Consider the following 19540-nt stretch of genomic DNA (forward strand, 5'->3'; position numbering starts at 1 on the left):
TAGTGGGATGAGGGCTAATAACTACTCTCTATCATTATAGTATACCGGTGGGGCCTCCTGCAGGGGGCTCAGTTTGCCTCTGAGACCTGGCCTCTCCCTGCTCTTGAGTGCACAAGGCAGGGGCAGGGCCCTGAGCTGGGGCTCCCTGGGCAGCAGTATGCATGGCTAAAGCAACTAGACTACTCGCTCTCAGTCTCCCAAACCCGTTGAGTGTGCAAAGCTTAACAGGCCTAGAGACAGTCCTATAGCGTTCTGACTAGCCATCCTAATCTGGACCAAGGTCATTCATTCATTCATTCGTTCAACAAATATTTACTGAGCTCCCTTTTTGACTTAGCATGTGCCTGGTGCCTGGAATATAGTAAATAAGGAGGCAGACCTTGCCCCTAACGCAGAGCTTGCAGTGTGGTGTGGGGGAGACTGACAGAGGGTTTGGAAAAGTCAGGAAAGGCATCTTTAGGAAGTGATGAATAATTGAGCTCAGTGCAGAGGGTCAGCTAGCCCTGTAGGAGAGCCATATGAACCACATGTATAGGTGCTCCAAGGTGACTTCATTTAGACCAGTGAATGCAGCTAACTCTGACTGGAGTTTAGAGCACAGGGTGAGAGTGGGGGAGGTTGGAGCTGGATAGGACAGGGCCCATAGAGTGTCAAAGTGAAGGGTGAAGGGGCTTCTGAAAGGCCTGATAAGCCCCACCAAAGTTTCTGCCTGAAAGCTCCCCACTACCACCACTGTGAGTCCTTGGCAAGTTTGTTTATTTGTTTTTAAGATTTTATTTATTTTTTTGACAGAGAGAGATCACAAGTAGGCAAAGAGGCAGGCAGAGAGAGAGAGAGAGAGGGAAGCAGACTCCCCGCCTAGCAGAGAGCCCAACATGGTGCTTGATCCCAGGACCCCGAGACCATGACCCCAGCCCAAGGCAGAGGCCAAACCCACTGAGCCACCCAGGCGCCCCCCTTGGCAAGTTTTAAGATCAGTTTTGCATCAGCTCACTGCAGCCAGTGTGGAGAATCAGTTGGGCAGGGCTGGAGGCAGGAAGCTCCAGCTTCCTGGGAGGCTGTTGTAGTATTCCAGAAGAGAGGATGGTGGCAACAAGCATCATGGCAGTTGGTGTGGCCAGGGTAGCTGGCTTCTAGAGGTATTTAGGAAGTAGAATCAGTAGGATCTGAGGATAGACTGAGTTTGCAGGCGGACAGGGAGGGGGAGGTCCAGAATAATAGACACTTCAGCAACCTGAACTGGGCAGAATACAGGGCTGGTGTCCCCCAACGCTGTTCCAGCCAGGGACCGGGAACTGGGGAGATTTATAGGAATGGGACTCCTGTCTGGGGGTAGTGGTAGAATGCTGAGTGCTGGGGTTTTTTGTTTTGTTTTTTAAGACTTTTGTTTATTTGACAGAGAGAGAGAGAGATCACAAGTAGGCAGAGAGGCAGGCAGAGAGAGAGAGAGAGAGAGAGAGAGGGAAGCAGGCTCCCTGCTGAGCAGAGAGCCTGATGCAGGGCTTGATCCCAGGACCCTGAGATCATGACCTGAGCCAAAGGCCGAGGCTTAACCCACTGAGCCACCCAGGTACCCCTGCTGAGTGCTGGTTTTTATCAGTGCAAGATGTGGGGCTCTCCCCTCCACTGAATCAGAATTGGGGGTGGTGGTGCCAGAGATCTGTTACATAGGAAGGCTCACAGAACATGACAGCTGCTTTCTCCTCACCAGGAAAGTTCCTTCACCCCCATCTCTTTCTCTGCCTAGAAACTCAGAGACCCCCCCTCAGTTGGCATGGCCTCTCTGATTCCATCTCCAGGTTAGGAACCAGGTCAAACAAGTTTCTCTTAACAGTGAATTTTGTCCAGAAGTTATCTGACTTTTAGGTAGTTTCATGGCCCAATTCATCATGTGTTGTGTGTAAATTACCAGTTCCTTTCTCCTAAAGGTAACTTTTTCAAGTTAAGCTCTCTCACAATTAGAGTGTCATCCAATGTCAGCACTGAAGGGAACTTAGAAATAATTTTTTTAATTTTAAGTTTTATTTTAATTCTACTTACTTAACGTATGTGGTAAAATTGGTTACAGATGTAGACTTTAGTGATTCGCCACCTTACATATAAAGCTCAGTGCTCATCGCAAGTGTCTCCTTAATGCCCATCATCTACTTAGCCCATCCCTCACCCAACTCCCTAGAAATAATTTTAACATGAACCCATTTTCCAGATGAGAAAACTGAGTGACATCCCAAAGTTGCATGGCTAGGGACTGAGCTGGGACTGGAACCAGTCTCTTGGCTTCTGGAGCCATACCTTCCCTGGATTTGATACACAAATACCCAAGTTTGGTCTCTCTGCACCCCCCCCCCCCCCTCACATGAGAAGTTACCAGCTTTGCGCTTGGCCTCCCTCAGTTGGTGTGTCTGAGTCTGGGCTCTGGAATTCACCCTTCTGCGCTTCTCCCCACCCGCTACCTTCTGTTCGGCCTCCACGGTTTCTGAGGTACAGCAACCAGACTTGACACAGAATTCCAGATGCTGAACAGATGTCATTGCCAGGTGGGCTTGGGGGGCTCCCAGCTCCATGGAGGATGGGGAGAGGGGAGGAGGAGTAAGAGCAGCTTTGATGGAGGAGGACCCCAGCCCTAGCCTGGTGGGAGGAGGGTGCTAGGAGCTGGGGTTGGGAGGAAAACCCAAGAGATAATGTTCTGGCCCTGACATGCAGAGAAATAGAATCCTTGTATTCTGGGCTAGGTGGGCTGTTCGTTACTCACTGCTGAGGCTATGCCCTCAGGATTTGAGGGGCTTTCGGGTCACTGAGGTCAGAGAAGCAGAGGCTCAGTAAGCTCTGTTTCAGATGCAGACCTGAACATGTGAGCTGGTGCAGAGCTAAGACTTCTGGATGGTTCGATAAGAGGCTCATTACCTTGTCATATAGTTTGGAGGACAAAGTTCCAGCAACTAATCAGAGCATACAGGGAGAGAAAGGTGGGCACAAAAGAAAGCTATTTTGAATCATATGAGCCATATGGCAGGAGAACAGGTGAGGTAGTGAGCTTCCTAGTCCTGATAATGTGGAAGTACAGCGTTTTTTTCAGTGAGTTTGCTGTTCTGTCCCTGTGCTTTTTTTTTTCTTTTTAAAGATTTATTTATTTATTTGACAGACAGAGGTCACAAGTAGGCAGAGAGGCAGGCAGAGAGAGAGGAGGAAGCAGGCTCTCTGCTGAGCAGAGAGCCCGATGCGGGGCTCGATCCCAGGACCCCGGGATCATGACCTGGGCCGAAGGCAGAGGCTTTAACCCACTGAGCCACCCAGGCGCCCCTGTCCCTGTGCTTTTTAAGCATTTCGTCAAGTGTCTGCTAGTTGCCAGATAGGCAGTTTCCACATGTATTATTCCCAACACATCCAGCCCTTAAGGGAGTTCCTGTAATTTTTACAGATAAGGAAATTGAGGCTTGGAAAAGTATAAGGGGCTGTGTCTCCACGTGTCTACTTATGTGTTCAAAGAATATTTATTGAGCACCTACTATATACCAGGCACTGTTTCTGGGACTAGAGATTTAGAAAGCTGCCTAGGATATGATGCTGAGTTTGTTGCCTGATAGGGGAGAAAAGAAAGTGTAAAACCTCAAGTAATAACTGCAGTGGCCAAGGTGCCCCGGGTCCTATGGGACAGAAAAAGGAGAAGCAACTCAATCAGACCCTGGGATGGCATAGCTACTGTGGGGAAAGGGAGCAGCAGAAACAATATATGGAACAGCAGTGAGCTCTCAGAGAGCTGAAAGTGGTTTGGTCCAGTGGGGACAGAAGCACGCAGGGATCAGGAGGTAGGCAGGAGCTGAGTGTGGCTTTGCTGTCAAGTCCACTGAGGCTGGGCCTCGCAGGAGCACAGATGAAGGGAACTGTACAGCCTTCCCGGTGTCCCAGGCAACTGTCCCAAGCTCTCCTTCCAGCTGTTGGTGGGAGGGGATCAGTGTGTGGTAAGGGAGGTGGCCAAGGTGGGGGGTGGGGGAAGGAGTCTTCCCCTCCCCCACCCACTGGCCCCTTTCCTGAGAGTTTACTGGAAAATGGGACCCTGGCTCACACCAGGCCCCACTAACCCCACGAAACAGCATTGAGCGGGCCCTGGGGCTCAGCCGCAAATCTCCTCTCTGTCTGGGTTCTAATTGGCCTCATAAAATCTAATTTATCCTGTAAGTGGGTAAAATAATCTGTTAGGGAAAGATTGAGAGATGGCCTCAAGGCTCCCAAGCGTAGAAGCTCTTTGTCTCTGACAAGGTCTCACCAAGGAGCCTGAGGAGAAGGAATTGTCCCCATCGAGGCAGAAAGCTGGTGGGCAGCCAGAGTCCACTGTGTCCCCAGTCCTGGGAGGGACAGCTGAGAACTGCTTGTGGGAAGGGCTTTGGGGTCAGCCATGGCAGTGGGCCGGGGGTGGCAGGAAAGGGGTGGCCGGGAAGCCACTGGACAAACAAGGTCCACTCCTCAGAGCATCACTTTTACGAAAAGATCTGGTGGTGTAGGAACCACATTTATGTTAAAGGAAACATTGCTATGTAATGGAGAAGAATGCAAAAATGTGCCAAAGGTTTAAAAATCAAAACATTTGGGGCATCAGCAAGGCTCCTACCTACTTTCCCCTCTGCTGCTGGGAGAATTTTGGCAAAAATGAGAATAGTGGAGACTTCTCCTTTTCAGGCTGAGGAAACTGAGGCTGAAAGAGGACAAGTTGCAGGCCCAAGGCCATATAGCAAATGACCCAGGAGGACCCTGACCAAGGCTGTCCCTCCACCGCCCAAACCCTATTGTCCATCTAGGCAAGAGGAGGGATGGCGAAGGGACCTGCAAAGTGGCTATGTGATAGGAAACATATAAAGCTTCCTGGGAGGGGGGAGTGGACAGGCAGGGGCGGCCTCACAGAGGGCTGGCACTGAAGCTGAGCCTGGGGGGCGGGGGAGGCGGGGCGGGGAGGAGGGCATGTCCTGGGCACAGAAGTTGGGCTGGACACTGAGGCAGAGAGAACCCTCTTTCTTACTCTAGAGCAACTTTTTTGTCAGTGCTGGATTCATCCCCAGAAGATCAAAGGATGGTTTTCCCACACTGTCTCCCAGGGAGAGGAGACCCCCACCCCTTTCTGGTCCTCAGTTTCCCCACTTACGTACAGTGAGGAATCCCCAGCTTCCAGGACATTTCCACCACCAGGGTCCTCTCCAAGGGGGACCCTGGTTCTCTGCACATCTACATCCTTGTTGGTTTCTCTGTGCTACCTTGTTGGGCGCTGGGCTCCTCAGAGGTGGGGAAGCCAGACATCTGCTGATCCATGAATATTCAGGAAGGGAATCGGAGCCTCCTCTGGGCTCCGCAGCCAGCCACCGGCCTCTCTGGCTGCCGTCCTGCCCGCCAGAGCCCAGGCTGCTGACATACCCAGCAGCTGCTCGGGCCCCAACTGTTCACATTGTTTGTTCAGCGCGGCAGGGGATTTTCCAGGCCCCGGACGTGCTGTGGGGGGCGGGGAGGCCGCCGGAGGGCTCAGGGATTCGTGTCTTGTGGGGCTTTTCTCCCCTGAAGTGCAAACTTAGTGCTCAGCGGCTGGAACCAGGCAATTGGAAGCCGCTGGGCTGAGAGCCCGGGCTTGCCTCCCCGCTACCCTGTGTTTGAATCTTAGAATCGAGGGCCACAGAGGTAGAAGGGACTGGTTGTTAGAACAGTAATTAGCATTGGTACAGTTTAAAAAAAAAAAAAAAAAAACTTGCATTAAAAAAAAAAAAAAACAAAGAACAAACAAACAAGCAAAAAACAACCCCAAACCCCAAACACTTGGACAGTCTCTGAAGTGCCTTTAAAGAATGAGCTCCGTCCCATGGTTGATGGCGCTGACATCCATTATCTTGTTTACTCCTCACACACGGGCTTGGTAGTGTCGCCTTCATTTTACAGATGTGGAAACTAAGGCCCAGAGAGGTTAAACAGCTGGTAGGTGGAGCAGCAAGATTGGAAACTAAATCTTCTGTCCCAAGGTCTAGGGCCCTTTCCACCACAACCAACAGCCCCGAGTGACATGAATGCCAGTTTGGTTTCCTCTATCAGAATGGAGACTGGGTGAGGACAAGACCTGCCTTCTCCCTGCACCCATTAGTAATGCTGAGCCCAGGCAAGCAGTGGGAGGGGCAAGTAGAGCCTTCCCGATGAATTAAGAGAGGCAGAGGCCCAGTTTGGGCCCCCTTGGTCTCTCCATCCTTGGCAAGTAGTGTCAGAGCCTCGCTTCGGCTCTGGCCTCCGTATCTCGGCCAGCTGGGACTTCTCTTTGCCGCTCAGTCTTGTTTCTCTTCAGGAGTGCTGGGAAGAGAGCCTGGGGACAGACAAGGGTTCTAAGCGTGGGCACAGATATGTCCGGGTTTTGACAAGTGTGGCAGAAACTTGGGTGTGCGTGTTCAGGTGTGGAAGGTTGTGTATCTACTGTTTATATGTGAGTCTAGATGGTGTTCTGTAGGTTTACTCAAGAATAGGTATATCCAGGTGTGACTATTCACTGAATCATCCTCTCAGCATAGAATCTCACACATCACCTGATTTGTTTGAGTAAAACTAACGTTCAGAAGAAGTGACTGGTCCAAGGCCACACAGCCGGCCTGTGATAGAGCCAGGTCCAGAACTGAGCGGTTGCCTGATTCCCAACCCCTTTGGCTTTCTGCGTGCCCTCCCAAGGCTGTCTGTCCAGACCTGTCTCATAGTAAGGATGTGCCACTGTACTCACCTCTGTCTTGGGTTCACTCTCAGATGTGCCATTCCGCCTTTAAGCAAAGTGTCAGGTCAGAAGATGAAAAGGGACCTCGGACCATTGAGCTTGTATGGGACAGGAAGGCAGCAGGCCAGCCTTCTAGTCGACACAACTGGGGAAACAACCATTTCTCTGTGAATAATGGCGACTGGGCCTTGTCAACATGTTGGTTAAAATGAGAAGCATTGGCCTTTGTGTGTTTTTGCCTTGACCCTGGAATGACCTTCCCTTCCTCCATTTTCCCCTTACTCTTCCCTTGGTGGCAGGGGATAGCTTTGGAGCTGCAGGCCCTGCTGGGGCCCCTGGAGACAGGCTCTGGCTTGCTGAATGGCCCAGGAGAATCGAGCAGTAGGAAGGAGTGCTCAGCCCTGCCTGCCACCGGGGCACAGTAGGTTGAGTGATCGTGGTCAAGATGATCTGGAAGGTTCCAGGAAAGGAGGACCTTACTGAAAGCCAATTCTGTGCCAGGCCAGGCACTGTCCTGTGCTCTTTTCCTACCCTGCGTCTTACAACAGCCCTGAAAGGAAGGAATTCCTGGGTCCTTTTAAACTGAGATACAGTTCACACACCACAGAACTCACCAGTATACACAACAGTGGTTTTGTGTATGCTCACAAGGTTGCACAACCATCACCGTGGTCTAGTTCCAGAACATTCCTATCACTCCAAAAAGAAACCTCATGTCCCTCGCTTCTAATTCTTCCCTCTCCCCAATCCCTGGCAGCCATTAACCTACTTTCTGTCTCTGTGGAGTTGCGTCTTCTGGACATTTCATAGGAATGAGATCATAGAATATGTATCATTTTGTGACTGGCTTCTTTCACTTAGTGTAAAGTTTTTTAAAGTTCTTCCATGAAGCAAGTATCAGTACTTCATTTCTTTTGATGGCTGAGTGAGATATTTATCCATTCACCAGGTGATGAGCCCTTGGGTTGTTTCTCGTTTTTGACTGTTACGAGGAAAGTTGCGAGGCACTGTGCTTTTTGGTGGATGAGGAAACTGGGAAGGTGAGCTCAGAGAAGAGTGGCAGACTGCCCAAGAGTACAGTGGGGAGGGGCAGAGCCGGGATCCAGACTCAGGTCTCTCCATGAGACCTGTTATTCTTTGAGTTGCCCCAGCCCCTGGGTGGGTGACTCAGGCTCTAGAGACTGGGGGAGGTGGGAGGACACATGCTGATGGCCCTGGGACCTGCCCTCTCTGTGCAGGGGAGCTGCTGTGGCCCCAGGAGACGACCGTGGAGCTGAGCTGTGGTGCGGGGCCACTGGAAGTGATCCTGGGCCCAGGGCAAACTGCAGTGCTGGCCTGTAGTCTGGGGGCTGCCGGACCCCCCACCAGCACCACATGGAGCAAGGACGGAGGCGCCCTGCCGGAGCACGACCACCTGCGCCTGCTGCCCAATGGCTCTCTGTGGCTGTCCCAGCCGCCCGCACCCGACGGCAGTGACGAGGCAGCCCCCAGCGTCTCAGAGGTCATTGAGGGCAGCTACTCTTGCCTGGCCCACGGCCCCCTGGGAGTGGTGGCTAGCCAGGCTGCGGTAGTCAAGCTCGCCAGTAAGTGCCTGCCTCGGGGGCCGAGCTGAGACCCAGGAGGCTTGGGGTGTGGGAAGTGGGATCCCCATTAAGTCATTGCACACAGGCCTGTCCCTTGAGCCCACTCCCCTTCCCGTGCCTCTCATCCTGCTCAGCAGGCCCCTTCCTGGTATGGCTACCTTCTTCCCACCTCTCCTCTTCGTGTTTCTCCCCCGGGAAGCCTGCCATAAAGGCTTGTTAGAGTGTGGGGCACAGGAGCAGACCCCCTCGGTGGTTCTCAAGAGGCACAGATGACCATGAAATCATTTTAGGCCAGGAGAAATGTCCATCTTACTGTGGTCTGAATCATGGTGACGTTAGGCGTGGGGCGCTGCAATTCATTCTGACCCAGCGTCTGACCAGTAATCACCGCTTCTTATCCCCCTGCTGCCTTTTCAATTGTCTCTGTTGGCTGGAATTTGCCCTGCTTGTGTTTCTGTCCCCCGACTGCCTGTGTTTCTGCGTGTGCGTACATGCACCGTGTGCGTGTGTGTACGTGTGTCTCACTGTGTGCGCCCCCCCTTTCCCGTGCTCCTCTGTCCCTGCCTGTGTCTCGCCACCCTCGCCCCCAGCACTCGCAGGCTTCTCTCTGCACCCGGAGTCTCAGGTGGTGGAGGAGAATGGGACCGCTCGGTTTGAGTGCCACATTGAAGGGCTGCCAGCTCCCGTCATCACCTGGGAGAAGGACCAGGTCCCAGTGCCGGAGGAGCCTCGGTGAGTATCCTGTGGGGGAGTGGGGAGAGGGTCCCAGTAGGCTGGCCAGAGAGAGCCCTGTCATGTGCTCAGGAACCAGGATTCTTAGAGCCACAGTAGCTCCATTTGCCCGAACTGACTTAGGAGCCAACTGTGGCCTGGCTCTTCGCTCACTAAGGCCCCAAAGAGAAGCTGGGCAAGCAGTTTTGTTCCCTGCAAAGAATGCCACCCACGAAGCTACGGAGCTCAAGTAGAGAGCAGTGGTAGGGTCCTTCAGAGCTTATCTGCCTTACTGAAGAGGAGACTGAGGGTCAGAGAGAAGCTCTGTATTGTCCAAGGCCACAGGTGAGTCAGTGGCAGGAAGTTTGTTGTTCCTTCAGAGCAGAGCATGGAGGCTGCTGGGAGGCTTTCTGTCTGCAGGGTTCCTCCGGCAGCTCTACCCTGGAGGCAGAACCTCTCTTGTCTCTTGATGCCAACCCGTGGGGTACAGCATCTGATACAGGGTTACGGAGGTCCTTCCTCTTTTACCCTCCTCCCTCTCCATAAAACAGTGGGTAGGTGCAGTGATCCCAGGGAAGAGTTTCTGGGGTCAAAGAGCAGCAGAAGCTAGACCCAGGAGTTGACCCTTACTGTGGGCTCCTGGGAAGGCCCAGATGTACCTGCAGCACAAGTAGAAAGCAAGAGGCTTGTTTGCTTTTGTGGACTCGGTGCTGGTCTCACCACGCAGTTGTCACCCCTTGGATTCTTACATCTTTGGAGATGTGGCTCCAAGGCCTTTGCCAGCCCCCACCTCCCCCGAACCCTCTCCCCAGCCCAGTCCTCTGCCTCCATCTCTCGAGCTGTAGCTCCCAGCTCACCCGCTCTCGTCCTCTCCTGGTGCAGGTAGGGCTCCACGGGCTCAGAAACACTGGTTTACAAGCCTCCCTGCCCTCAGACCAATCTGTCTTGAGTGTGTTGATCTGTCCCAGCTCCTCTTGATGAAGTTCTAGAACCTAGGTGAGGTTTGGTGGGCTGAGGCCCGGAGCCAATGACCAAGAAAGAATTCTTGAGACATCTTTGGTGCAAAATGGTGGTTTATTAAAGCACGGGGACAGGACCCGTGGGCAGGAAGAGCTGCTGCCCCGGGTTGTGAGGGATGGCAGGTTATATACCTTGCAGTTGGGGGGGTGGTGAAGGGATGGGAGATTCTTGGTGGGGTGTTATGATCCTGCTATCATTTACATTCCCTTCTACCTCAGCCTCCTTCAGTTTATGGTGGGGAGGGAGACATTAGGGCTTCAGGAACTGAGAGTTATTTGCCTCTGGAAATTTGTGCTATTGATAAGGTAACCTCCCTGTTTGTAGATCTCTAGGACATCTATAGAGCAAGGGAGATTCCTGTTCTGCAGATTGTGATCCCTGCAAGTTAACTATTTATCGTTTTATGGCAGTCAGGGGTGCCTGAGGAATGCTACACATATTACGGAGGGGAGCAGGTGGGGAGGGGGTGCAAGGCGCCAGCTTTTGCTCTGTCTTCAGCCAGCCTCCTGCTCCCTCATCACTCTGACTTGTGCCCACATCTAGGTAGGGGGGAAGGTGTAGGGAAAACTTTTGGGTAGATAAGCCACAGGGCACATCCCTGCAACAGTTGTGAGGGAGGAAGCAGGTCAAGCTGCTGATTTGGATGATTGCTTGGCCTGTTGCCCCTCGCAGAGGCTCTCTCACTCAGCTTCATTCCCCCCATCTATAAAATTAAAAGAAAAGAAAAAAAAAAATGAAAGGGTTGCATTAGATCACTGTTCTTTGGAAAACATTAGTCACTAAAGGTTCTTCTCGAGAAAAAGTATTCTGTGGTCAAATAACATAGGGAAAAACGCCTATAAAATCCCCTTCTTGGTGTTGACAAGGCTCTGAGAAGTCCTGTATGGAAAGCCTGTTAAACTTGTTGAAGCAAGCACTTCCTAGATTCATCTGCCCCACAGCCCCTTTTGCCACAACCCCGTTAACATCCCATGAATGAGCATTCTAGGGAGCGACCTTGGAAGTGCTGACCCAGCCTTTCTGGCGCTGACATTTTAACTTCTGTGCCTTGCAAATGTGGGCCCCTTGCTGCTGTCTGGGAGTTGCTGAGTGAGAGGGAGAGCCCCCTCCTGGTAGCCCCCAGAGAGAGTAGGAGAGAGCTGAGAAGTCGCTCCCTGTTGAAAGACATGATAGGCCCCACTTAATGTGAGCTTTTTTTTTCTCACTTAATCCTTCCTTTCATCCTTCAAGGCAGGTATTTCTTAATTTCCATATTTTCTTCTATTTACTTTTAGTTTATATCCTGGAAGATGCCTTTTTCACATTCACGTAAGCAAAACAGAAGAAACAGTCATCATCCACAGAAAGTCTCTGTTAGTTTTCATGTCTGTCCTCTGGAATTTTCCCCTGTATGTTTATAAATACCCTCTTTTAAAATTTGGATTATGTTGTACACAGAGGGTTTTTTTTTTTTTTTTGCTTGTTTGTTTGTTTGTGGCATTCTTTTTTTTTTTTTTTTTTTTTTTTTTTTTAAAGATTTTATTTATTTATTTGACAGAGAGAAATCGCAAGTAGATGGAGAGGCAGGCAGAGAGAGAGAGAGAGAGAGAGGGAAGCAGGCTCCCTGCTGAGCAGAGAGCCTGATGTGGGACTCGATCCCAGGACCCTGAGATCATGACCTGAGCCGAAGGCAGCGGCTTAACCCACTGAGCCACCCAGGCACCCCTGTTTGTGGCATTCTTTAAAAAAAGATTTTACTTATTTATTTGACAGAGAGAAAGAGATCCCAAGTAGGCAGAGAGGTAGGCAGGGTGTGGGGGATGGGGGAGAAGCAGGCTCCCTGATGAACAGAGAGCCCCATGCAGTGCTTGATCCCAGGACCCTGAGATCATGCCTGAGTTGAAGGCAGAGGCTTAACCCACTGAGCCACCCAGGTGCCCCTGTTACTTGTTTTAAGTAAACTCCCAGTGTGGGGCTCGGACTCATGACTCCTAGATCAAGAGTCACCTGCTCTACCGACTGAGCCAGCCAGGTGCCCCTGTATGGGTTCTTTTTTTTGCTCCATCACCTTTTTTCTAAAACATAAATGGGATTATAAAGCAACTTCTACTTTTTTTTTTTTTTTTTTCACTTTACACGTCATGAACCTCCTTCCAGGTCTACATACATAGTTACGGCAGATACGATTATCTGGATTGTTAAGTGAGAGACCCGGGGATCAGAGACAGAAGTAACTTGACCCAGGTCACACAGCTAGGAAACAGAGTGTGGGATGCCAGAGGCCTGGCACGAATGACACACAAATCTTTTGTGATTCGGTGGTTGGGGTAGGGAAGCTGCAGGGTCTGGAGAAGTTGATGCTACAGATGGGCTCAGAGGTCCACCAACTGTGGCTCTGTGTGGACACGTTACTTCCCCCAAAGCTTCCCAGCAAACAGTAGGGCTCTGTTATCTCCCTACATCTAGTTCAGGCTTCATTCTACGAAGCCACAGGCCTCTCCCAGAAGTCTGGAGCTGCCAGTTCCTGGGCTCTGAGAGTGCTGGCCCCCAAGTCCTCTGAAAAGTGATCCTTGGCTATAAATAAGCCAGGCTCACATGTCCCAGTACATTGTGTAGGGGAAATAAAAAAATGTCTTAAACAGCAACTTGATTATGCCCAAAGTATGTATTTTTACACAGGCCCAGATATAGGACATGTACAAATACGCTATTCATAAACTCAACCCAGTGGTTTGGAGACCGTGTGCCTTCTTGGGGACCGTGCGCACGTGCAGTTAATAAACACACTGTCAAGGTATGGGTGTGTATTTTCAGAACTGATGGTGAGGGCTAGAGCCCAAGGCAATTCCCTGCTGCTTACACTAATGTCTAATGATAGGGGATAATTTTCCTTCCATGGGAACCAGTAATCAATGAGCACAATGTTTCCCACATCCCAGGCACTCACAAACCCCCTTTATAATTTTGGCCATTCCTGGGCCATTTATTCAATCACCTACTTAATACATTTCTTTAACTCAGCTCTCTTCCGTAACTTTAACACATGCTGAAAAGGAACATTATCTCACTGCAGTAAAATGGAAAACCAGCAACGCTTACATAAATACAAGGTGGCCATAAAAATAAATACATAACCGCTGGGATAAAAAATGTTTGCCTAGATCCACTTGCAATCATTTTTGTCATCACCATTCACTCACACTTTAAAAATGTGGCACCAATGGACCTCAGTCTGCAGGCTCCCTAATGTAGTCTTCTGCCCTACACATCTCCCAGGGCCCAGGGTGTCTGTCAACCTCGTCTGACCCTTGGCCAGTGGCCCTTTTCCCTGGGTGGATCTATGAAGGGCTCAGGGTGGGAGCGCCTTGGCCCTTCTGAAATTCAGAGCAGCTGTGAACTTTCTACTGTGTACTTTTTTTTTTTTTTTAAAGTACTCTCTACACCCAAGTTGGGGCTCAAACTCATGGCCCCAAGATCAAGTCTCATGCTCTACCAACTGAACCAGCCAGGTGCCCCTTTGCTGTGTTCTTGAATCCCTGGTTCCAAGTGGCCTTTTGGGGTTGGGGCTCAGACACAGGCTTGGAAAGAGAATGATCCTTTCCTTTTGGACAGAGGTTGCTTTTCATTCTATAAGTAGCTATTTTGTTTTATTTGCAATCTGAATTATTATTATTTTTTAAAGATTTTATTTATTTATTTGACAGACAGAGATCACAAGTAGGCAGAGAGGCAGGCAGAGAGAGAGGAGGAAGCAGGCTCACTGCTGAGCAGAGAGCCTGATGTGGGGCTCGATCCCAGGACCCTGGGATCATGACCTGAGCCGAAGACAGAGGCTTAACCCACTGAGCCACCCAGGCACCCCTGAATTATTTTTAAAGTAATAAAACATACCATTTTAATGGGAAAAAGTCACCTACCAACTGGACATAGATGGTTGTTACTCTTAGGATTGTTCCCTCCTCCCAGTCTTTTAAACGTGTACAGTTTATATCATTTAAACATGTGTTTAGAATCTGGGATTCATAGATAGTGTTTCTGTCCATTGTCTATTGTGAACTCACAACACAGTAGGGCTGGGGTTGTGAAGTAGGCAGGACAGGACTATTTAACCCATTTTTCAGATGAGAAACTGAGGCCCAGACATGTGATGTCGCTTGGTACAATCACATCTGCTGGAACCAGCTCTCTCCACTATGTCACAGCTGTTTCTGTGTTAAGAGCCCGGATTCCCACAATAAAGGGTTTAAGGTCATGCTTTTATTCAATTTCAATTTTTTAAATTTATTTTTTAAAGAGATTGTATTTATTCAATTTCAGCTTTTCAGGTTTTCTATTTCCAACCTAATAAATATTCAAAAAAAATTTTAAACACAACAAATAAGCATTCCCAGTAATCACACTGCCAGAGGAAACCTCCCTGAACGATGTAAGCTCTACCACCCTTGACTTTTTCTGAGCATATCCTAACATATCATTTATCAGGTTCCCAAACATAGAACTGCTTCATAAACACTGTTTGGTGGCTTTTTTCCCCCACTCACCAATATATCTTGGACATCTTTCCATGGACAGGGCTCCTAAAAACACGTTTTAACAAACCAGAAAAGATTTTAAATGAACACTAAAAGTGATTCCATTGCCCTCTTGGTTAGAGGGTTGGAAAGTGGCTCAGGTTAGAAAGGTGTGGAGCCTTTGCTTAGGAGACAGTGGCTGGCACAGGCAAGGCTGTGTCCGTGCAGAGGACACTGGGGTGATGGTAAGCAGAGCAGACCAACTTCTGTTGGCTGCAGTGATTGTACCATATCTGAGAAAGATACCCCTTTTTTCCCCCTTCTTTCCTCCCTCCCTCCTTTCCCACACATAATAAGGAAATGTTCCTTGTCAGAGAAGTCTCAGCTTTTGGGTACCTGGAGCACAATTTCCATGGAAAGCCTGGGAAACTTTGGGGTTGCTCCGGTGGAAAACCTGCAGGCAAGGTCAGCTACGTAGCGTGAAAGAGGGTCTTGGAGGCGGGATTTATTAGGTGGAGGAGACCTGGATGGAGGTGGAGGTCTTATTTCCCAGATGGGTTCTACTTGTCCTTCCCCACTTGTCCTTTTCCATCAGATTTTCCTGGGCCAGGATCTTACCTCCCACCACCCTTTGCCTCCATGTCCCCTCTCCCCTGCTGGCCCCAGCACTGATGTGGGCAGCTGCTGGAGCTAAAGGTGAGACCCTGGGAGAGAGCTGAGTTTGCCTCTGGCATGAGGGAGGGAGTGAAGCAGGCTTATGTGCATTCTCTAAGTTTTTGGGCCACAGCAGGTTTCCAGGCCCGGGCCAGAATTTTCTCCCAACGCCCTTGAGCTAGTTCTCCTTGGCTGCATTTAAATTGTTTCATACCCATTTCCCCATGAGCTAAGGGACCTTCATCAAGCACACTGCTGCCTCATTCCCTCTCCAACCTTGACCTAGCCTATATCCAGGGACCAGCATCATTTGCTTTGTTGAGAAACTGGGGCTCTCAGCCAGAAGCTAGCCCTGCAAGGATAGAGGTGAAGGATTCAGGAAGACGCCCCCGACACACACAGTTGGTCCAGAACCTGTTCTGCTTATCACCACCCCAGTGTCCTCTGCACGGACACAGCCTTGCCTGCATTGCACTGTCTCCTAAGCAAGGGCTCCATACCTTTCTAACCTGAGCCACTTTCCAACCCTCTAACCAAGAGGGTAGAGAATACCACCTTTATCCATCCTACCCCTCCAAAGCAGTGTGTGTGTTGCGTGCGGCTTCCTAGGGACCCTTCCTCAGGCATCCTTAGCCATCTGATGGCTGCTGAGACAGGCAGGTGAAAAGAACAAGGGATTTGGTCCTGGAAGACCTGGGTTCAAGTTTTAATCTGGCTCCACCTGTGAGTCCCTGGGGAAATAATGCCCTTGTGCTTCTGAGCCTTCGTCTTGTCATCAGTAAAATGGAGGTTGCGATGCCCTCTGTCTCTTTAGATTGTTTTGAGGGTCAGATGATATTGCCTGAACAAAAGGGATTTTTATCAGGGAGGGAGGAGTTAATATAGGCAGGGTGTAAACAAATTCACACCATATAGAAGGCTGTATAATTAAAAGTAAGTCTCCCACTGCCTGCCCTACCCCCATCCCAGGTCCCCTCCCCAGAGACAACCGCCCTCAACCGAGACTTCGGTGCAAGCATGTAAGCGTGCATAACCTCACACACCATTCCGCACCAAAAACACTTTAGAGATCATGCCGTTAGAGCACACATGCAGCTGCCTCCTTTTTAACAGCTGTCTTGCATTCCGTTGTGCGAATGTACCCAAACCGATTTAGCTAGCTCCCCCCCTACAGATGGCCCCTTGGATTGTTTCCAGTCTTCTGCTATTGTCCTCGCAGCACTGGAGTGAATATCATTAAACAGGTTTTTGTGTACATGTCTGAGAATATCTGTAGGATAGTCCTTGAAGTGGGGTTCCTGGGTCAAAGGGCACGTGCAGGGTTGATTTTAACATATTACCAACTTGCCCTTGAAGGAGGGTGTATCGATGGGCATGGCCACCAAGACTAAAGTACCTTCCCCCCATTCCTTCATCCACACTGTGTGTTATTAAACCTTCTGATCTTTGCCAATCTGGAAGGTGCAAATGGTATCTCACAGCTTTAATTTGCAGGTTTTATTATGAATGAGGCTTGAAAGTGAGATGCTGGAGGTAGTTCAAGCTGGGGGGGAGGGGGACCCAGGAGAGCTCCCTGCGGAGTTACTGTCCACCTCATAGGTGCCCTCTCCCTTTCCCAAGGCTCATCATTCTCCCCAACGGGGTCCTCCAGATCCTGGACATTCAGGAGAGTGACGCAGGCTCCTACCGCTGCGTGGCCACCAGCTCTGTCAGCCAGCGATTCAGCCAGGAGGCCCTACTCAGTGTCGCCCACAGAGGTAAGGGGCAGGCCTGGCGGGGGAACCCCCAGGGGTTTCGGGCATCAGCCACCTCAGAGTTGGCAGTGCCTTGTGAGATCCAAGCTCTGCCTTCAAATTGCCATTGGGCAGGTAAGGCGAGGTAACGCAGAGAAGGCAGTACCACCCAGGAAGTCAGAGATAGAAGGGGTTGGAACCCCGGACTCCAGGCTCCCAGTCTAGGGCTGTTTTCCTACAGAGGCTCTAAGCTCCCTAAGGTTGGGTGGGGCGTCCGGGCTACGGGTAGAGGTGGGGGAGAGGGGAGGGGAGGCATCTGAAGAGGAGTATCAGGAAGCCCTGGTCCTGGCCCTTCTGGGCATCAGCGGATTCCCCCCCCTTGCTGCTGGCTGGACACTGCAAATCTGGTACCCAGCAGTCTGGTGCTCCTGTTCTCTCCATTTCTCTGAAAAACTCCTGTCTCAGGATGATGCAGTAGGAAGGGCACAGGCTTTGGGGTCGGAAAGACCTGGTTTGAAACCTGGCCTCTCTACTTACCATCTCTGCGACTCTGTGCTGTTATCAAATGTTTAGCTCAGGTGGGTTGTGGGAATAGCTGAGGTAAGAGTGGAAAGTGCCTAGCACCTAGCAAGTGCTCAACAGATCTTAGTGCGGGCCTCCCCCAAGGGCCTCTCACTTGCCTTCCTCTGCCATGGCACCCTCTCCCCACCTTGCCCTTCTGCACATCTCTTCCCATCCCCCTCCTCATCCCTCCCACCTCCAGGGACCCTACTTGCCTGTGGCTTGACTGGTAGGTCTCCTAGTCTGGTCCACTTTCCCTCCTGTGCCGGGAAGTCTCTGCCGCCACCTGCTGGACACACCCGGTATTCCTCAGGCTGACCCAGGGGACAGGTCACGGGGAGAACTTGGCAGGGAATCAGAGCTCAGGGAGCTGCCAAGATGGTGGAAACTGGAGCCTGCCTCCTGCCTTTTCCACAAGGGAACCCAAAGCCCTCTGGAGAAGGGACTTGCCTAAGGTCACGCTGCATTAATGGCATTGAGGGAACCAGAAACTTTGTTGACTCCAACCCCAGGCTCCAAGTCTACCGGTGACCCTGATGATCCTCTGCCAGCAGGGTGGGCTCCATTTTCAGGGAAGAATGGGGGTGGTGTGCCAGACGCCAGGTTATTCCTCCCCTGGCTCCAAGAGAGAGGGCTCTGAGTTCCGGTCCCTACTCTGCGGAACTATGAGGCTGCTTTCCCCATCTGTCAGATGAAACCTTGGCTGTTCCCTGACTCACCTGCCTCACCAGGTGAGCATCAGGTGAGGGACTGCAAGTAAAGACACCTCATGGTAAGGCTGCTTGCTGGCCTGCCCTCTTCACAGGGTCCCTGGCGTCCACCAGGGGGCAGGACGTGGTCATCGTGGCAGCCCCGGAGAACACCACGGTGGTTTCTGGCCAGAGTGTGGTGATGGAATGTGTGGCCTCCGCTGACCCCACCCCTTTTGTGTCCTGGGTCCGACAGGGTAAGTGGAGGGAGAGGACCCAAGGGCATGGGGAAGGAGGGTGCGGCATCTCACGTGTCCCCAAGGTGGGATGCTATAGGGGCGACTGCTCCATTGGTGGGAGCTCCTCTCCCAGGGCTGAGCATGGGTGGGGGAACCTGGACAGACTTAGACATCAGTCCATGTAGCATGTTCCTTTAGGAAGCACTTTGTGTCTGCCACTCACAAAATCGTCACTGAGACCTTACTCAGGGTGTGCTCAACAGTGTTGCAAGTGAATGTGTGAGGGCTGGAGTCAGGGGAAAGCAGGCCCCCTCCGCTGGGCTGCAAAGCTGCTCCTCGGCTCCACTCAGATTGCTGCAGCCTTGTGTGCTTGGATTTGTGCTGGACACCGTGAATTAAAAAAAAAAAAAAGAAATCAGATGGGAGAGACAGGGACTCTTCCCTTTGAACTCATAGTCTGGGTGAGGGCAATAAAACACACACCCAAGAAAAGAGGTTCAACGGTATCGGGCAGCAGCAAGCGCTGAGTGCCAGGCGGGACTGCTTTCCAGCAGGGGCTATCAGAGTAGTGAAGGCTGCTGGCCCCACGTTGCTGCCGTCTACTGAGCACTCAGCCCACCCTCCTGCCAGAGCCTAGACCAGCCCTTGGAAGGGAGCAGGGGTGAGGACTCTTATTCCCACTGGATGGATGAGGAAACAGAGGCTCAGAGAGCTAAGGCCCAAACTTTAGAGCCTGTTCTCTTTCTGATACACCACTTCCTACACTCCTGTACAGAAAAAAAGTAAAGTTTTGTTTTGGTTTTGTTTTTAAGATTTTATTTATTTATTTTAGAGAGAGAGTGCATGGGGGACACACATGAGGGGGCAGAGCAGAGAGCGGGATAAGCAGACTCTACATTGAGCATGGAGTCCACGCTCAGTGTAGAGTCTTCTCTATACTGAGATCCCGGAGATCATGACCTGAGCTGAAACCAAGAGTCATACACCCAACTGGCTGAGCCACCCACGCGCCCCAGCAAGGATTATTTTTGTTTCTGTCTGTTAGTGAGAAGTGACTTGTCTCAAGTTGACGGCAGAAGTCTTCACTCTGCTTTCTTTACCTTTCTTCCCTGACTCAGTCTATTATCTTATACTGTCTC

General features: G+C 51.0%; 1 protein-coding gene across 4 annotated transcripts in view; it reads left to right on the forward strand.

The window, feature by feature from the left end:
- The window catches only part of IGDCC4 (immunoglobulin superfamily DCC subclass member 4), a 40665-nt gene that overhangs the window by 1667 nt on the left and 19458 nt on the right, over window positions 1-19540 (forward strand). For all 4 annotated transcript variants that reach the window (XM_082737074.1, XM_082737072.1, XM_082737075.1 and 1 more), the window contains exons 2-5: window positions 7960-8304; window positions 8895-9036; window positions 16800-16936; window positions 18279-18419. In XM_082737074.1, coding sequence (XP_082593200.1) covers window positions 7960-8304; window positions 8895-9036; window positions 16800-16936; window positions 18279-18419 — 765 coding nt within the window. The remainder of the gene's footprint in view (window positions 1-7959; window positions 8305-8894; window positions 9037-16799; window positions 16937-18278; window positions 18420-19540) is intronic.

The sequence above is a fragment of the Mustela nivalis genome (assembly GCF_964662115.1).
Source record: "Mustela nivalis genome assembly, chromosome: 6".
Taxonomy (NCBI): Eukaryota; Metazoa; Chordata; class Mammalia; order Carnivora; family Mustelidae; genus Mustela; species Mustela nivalis.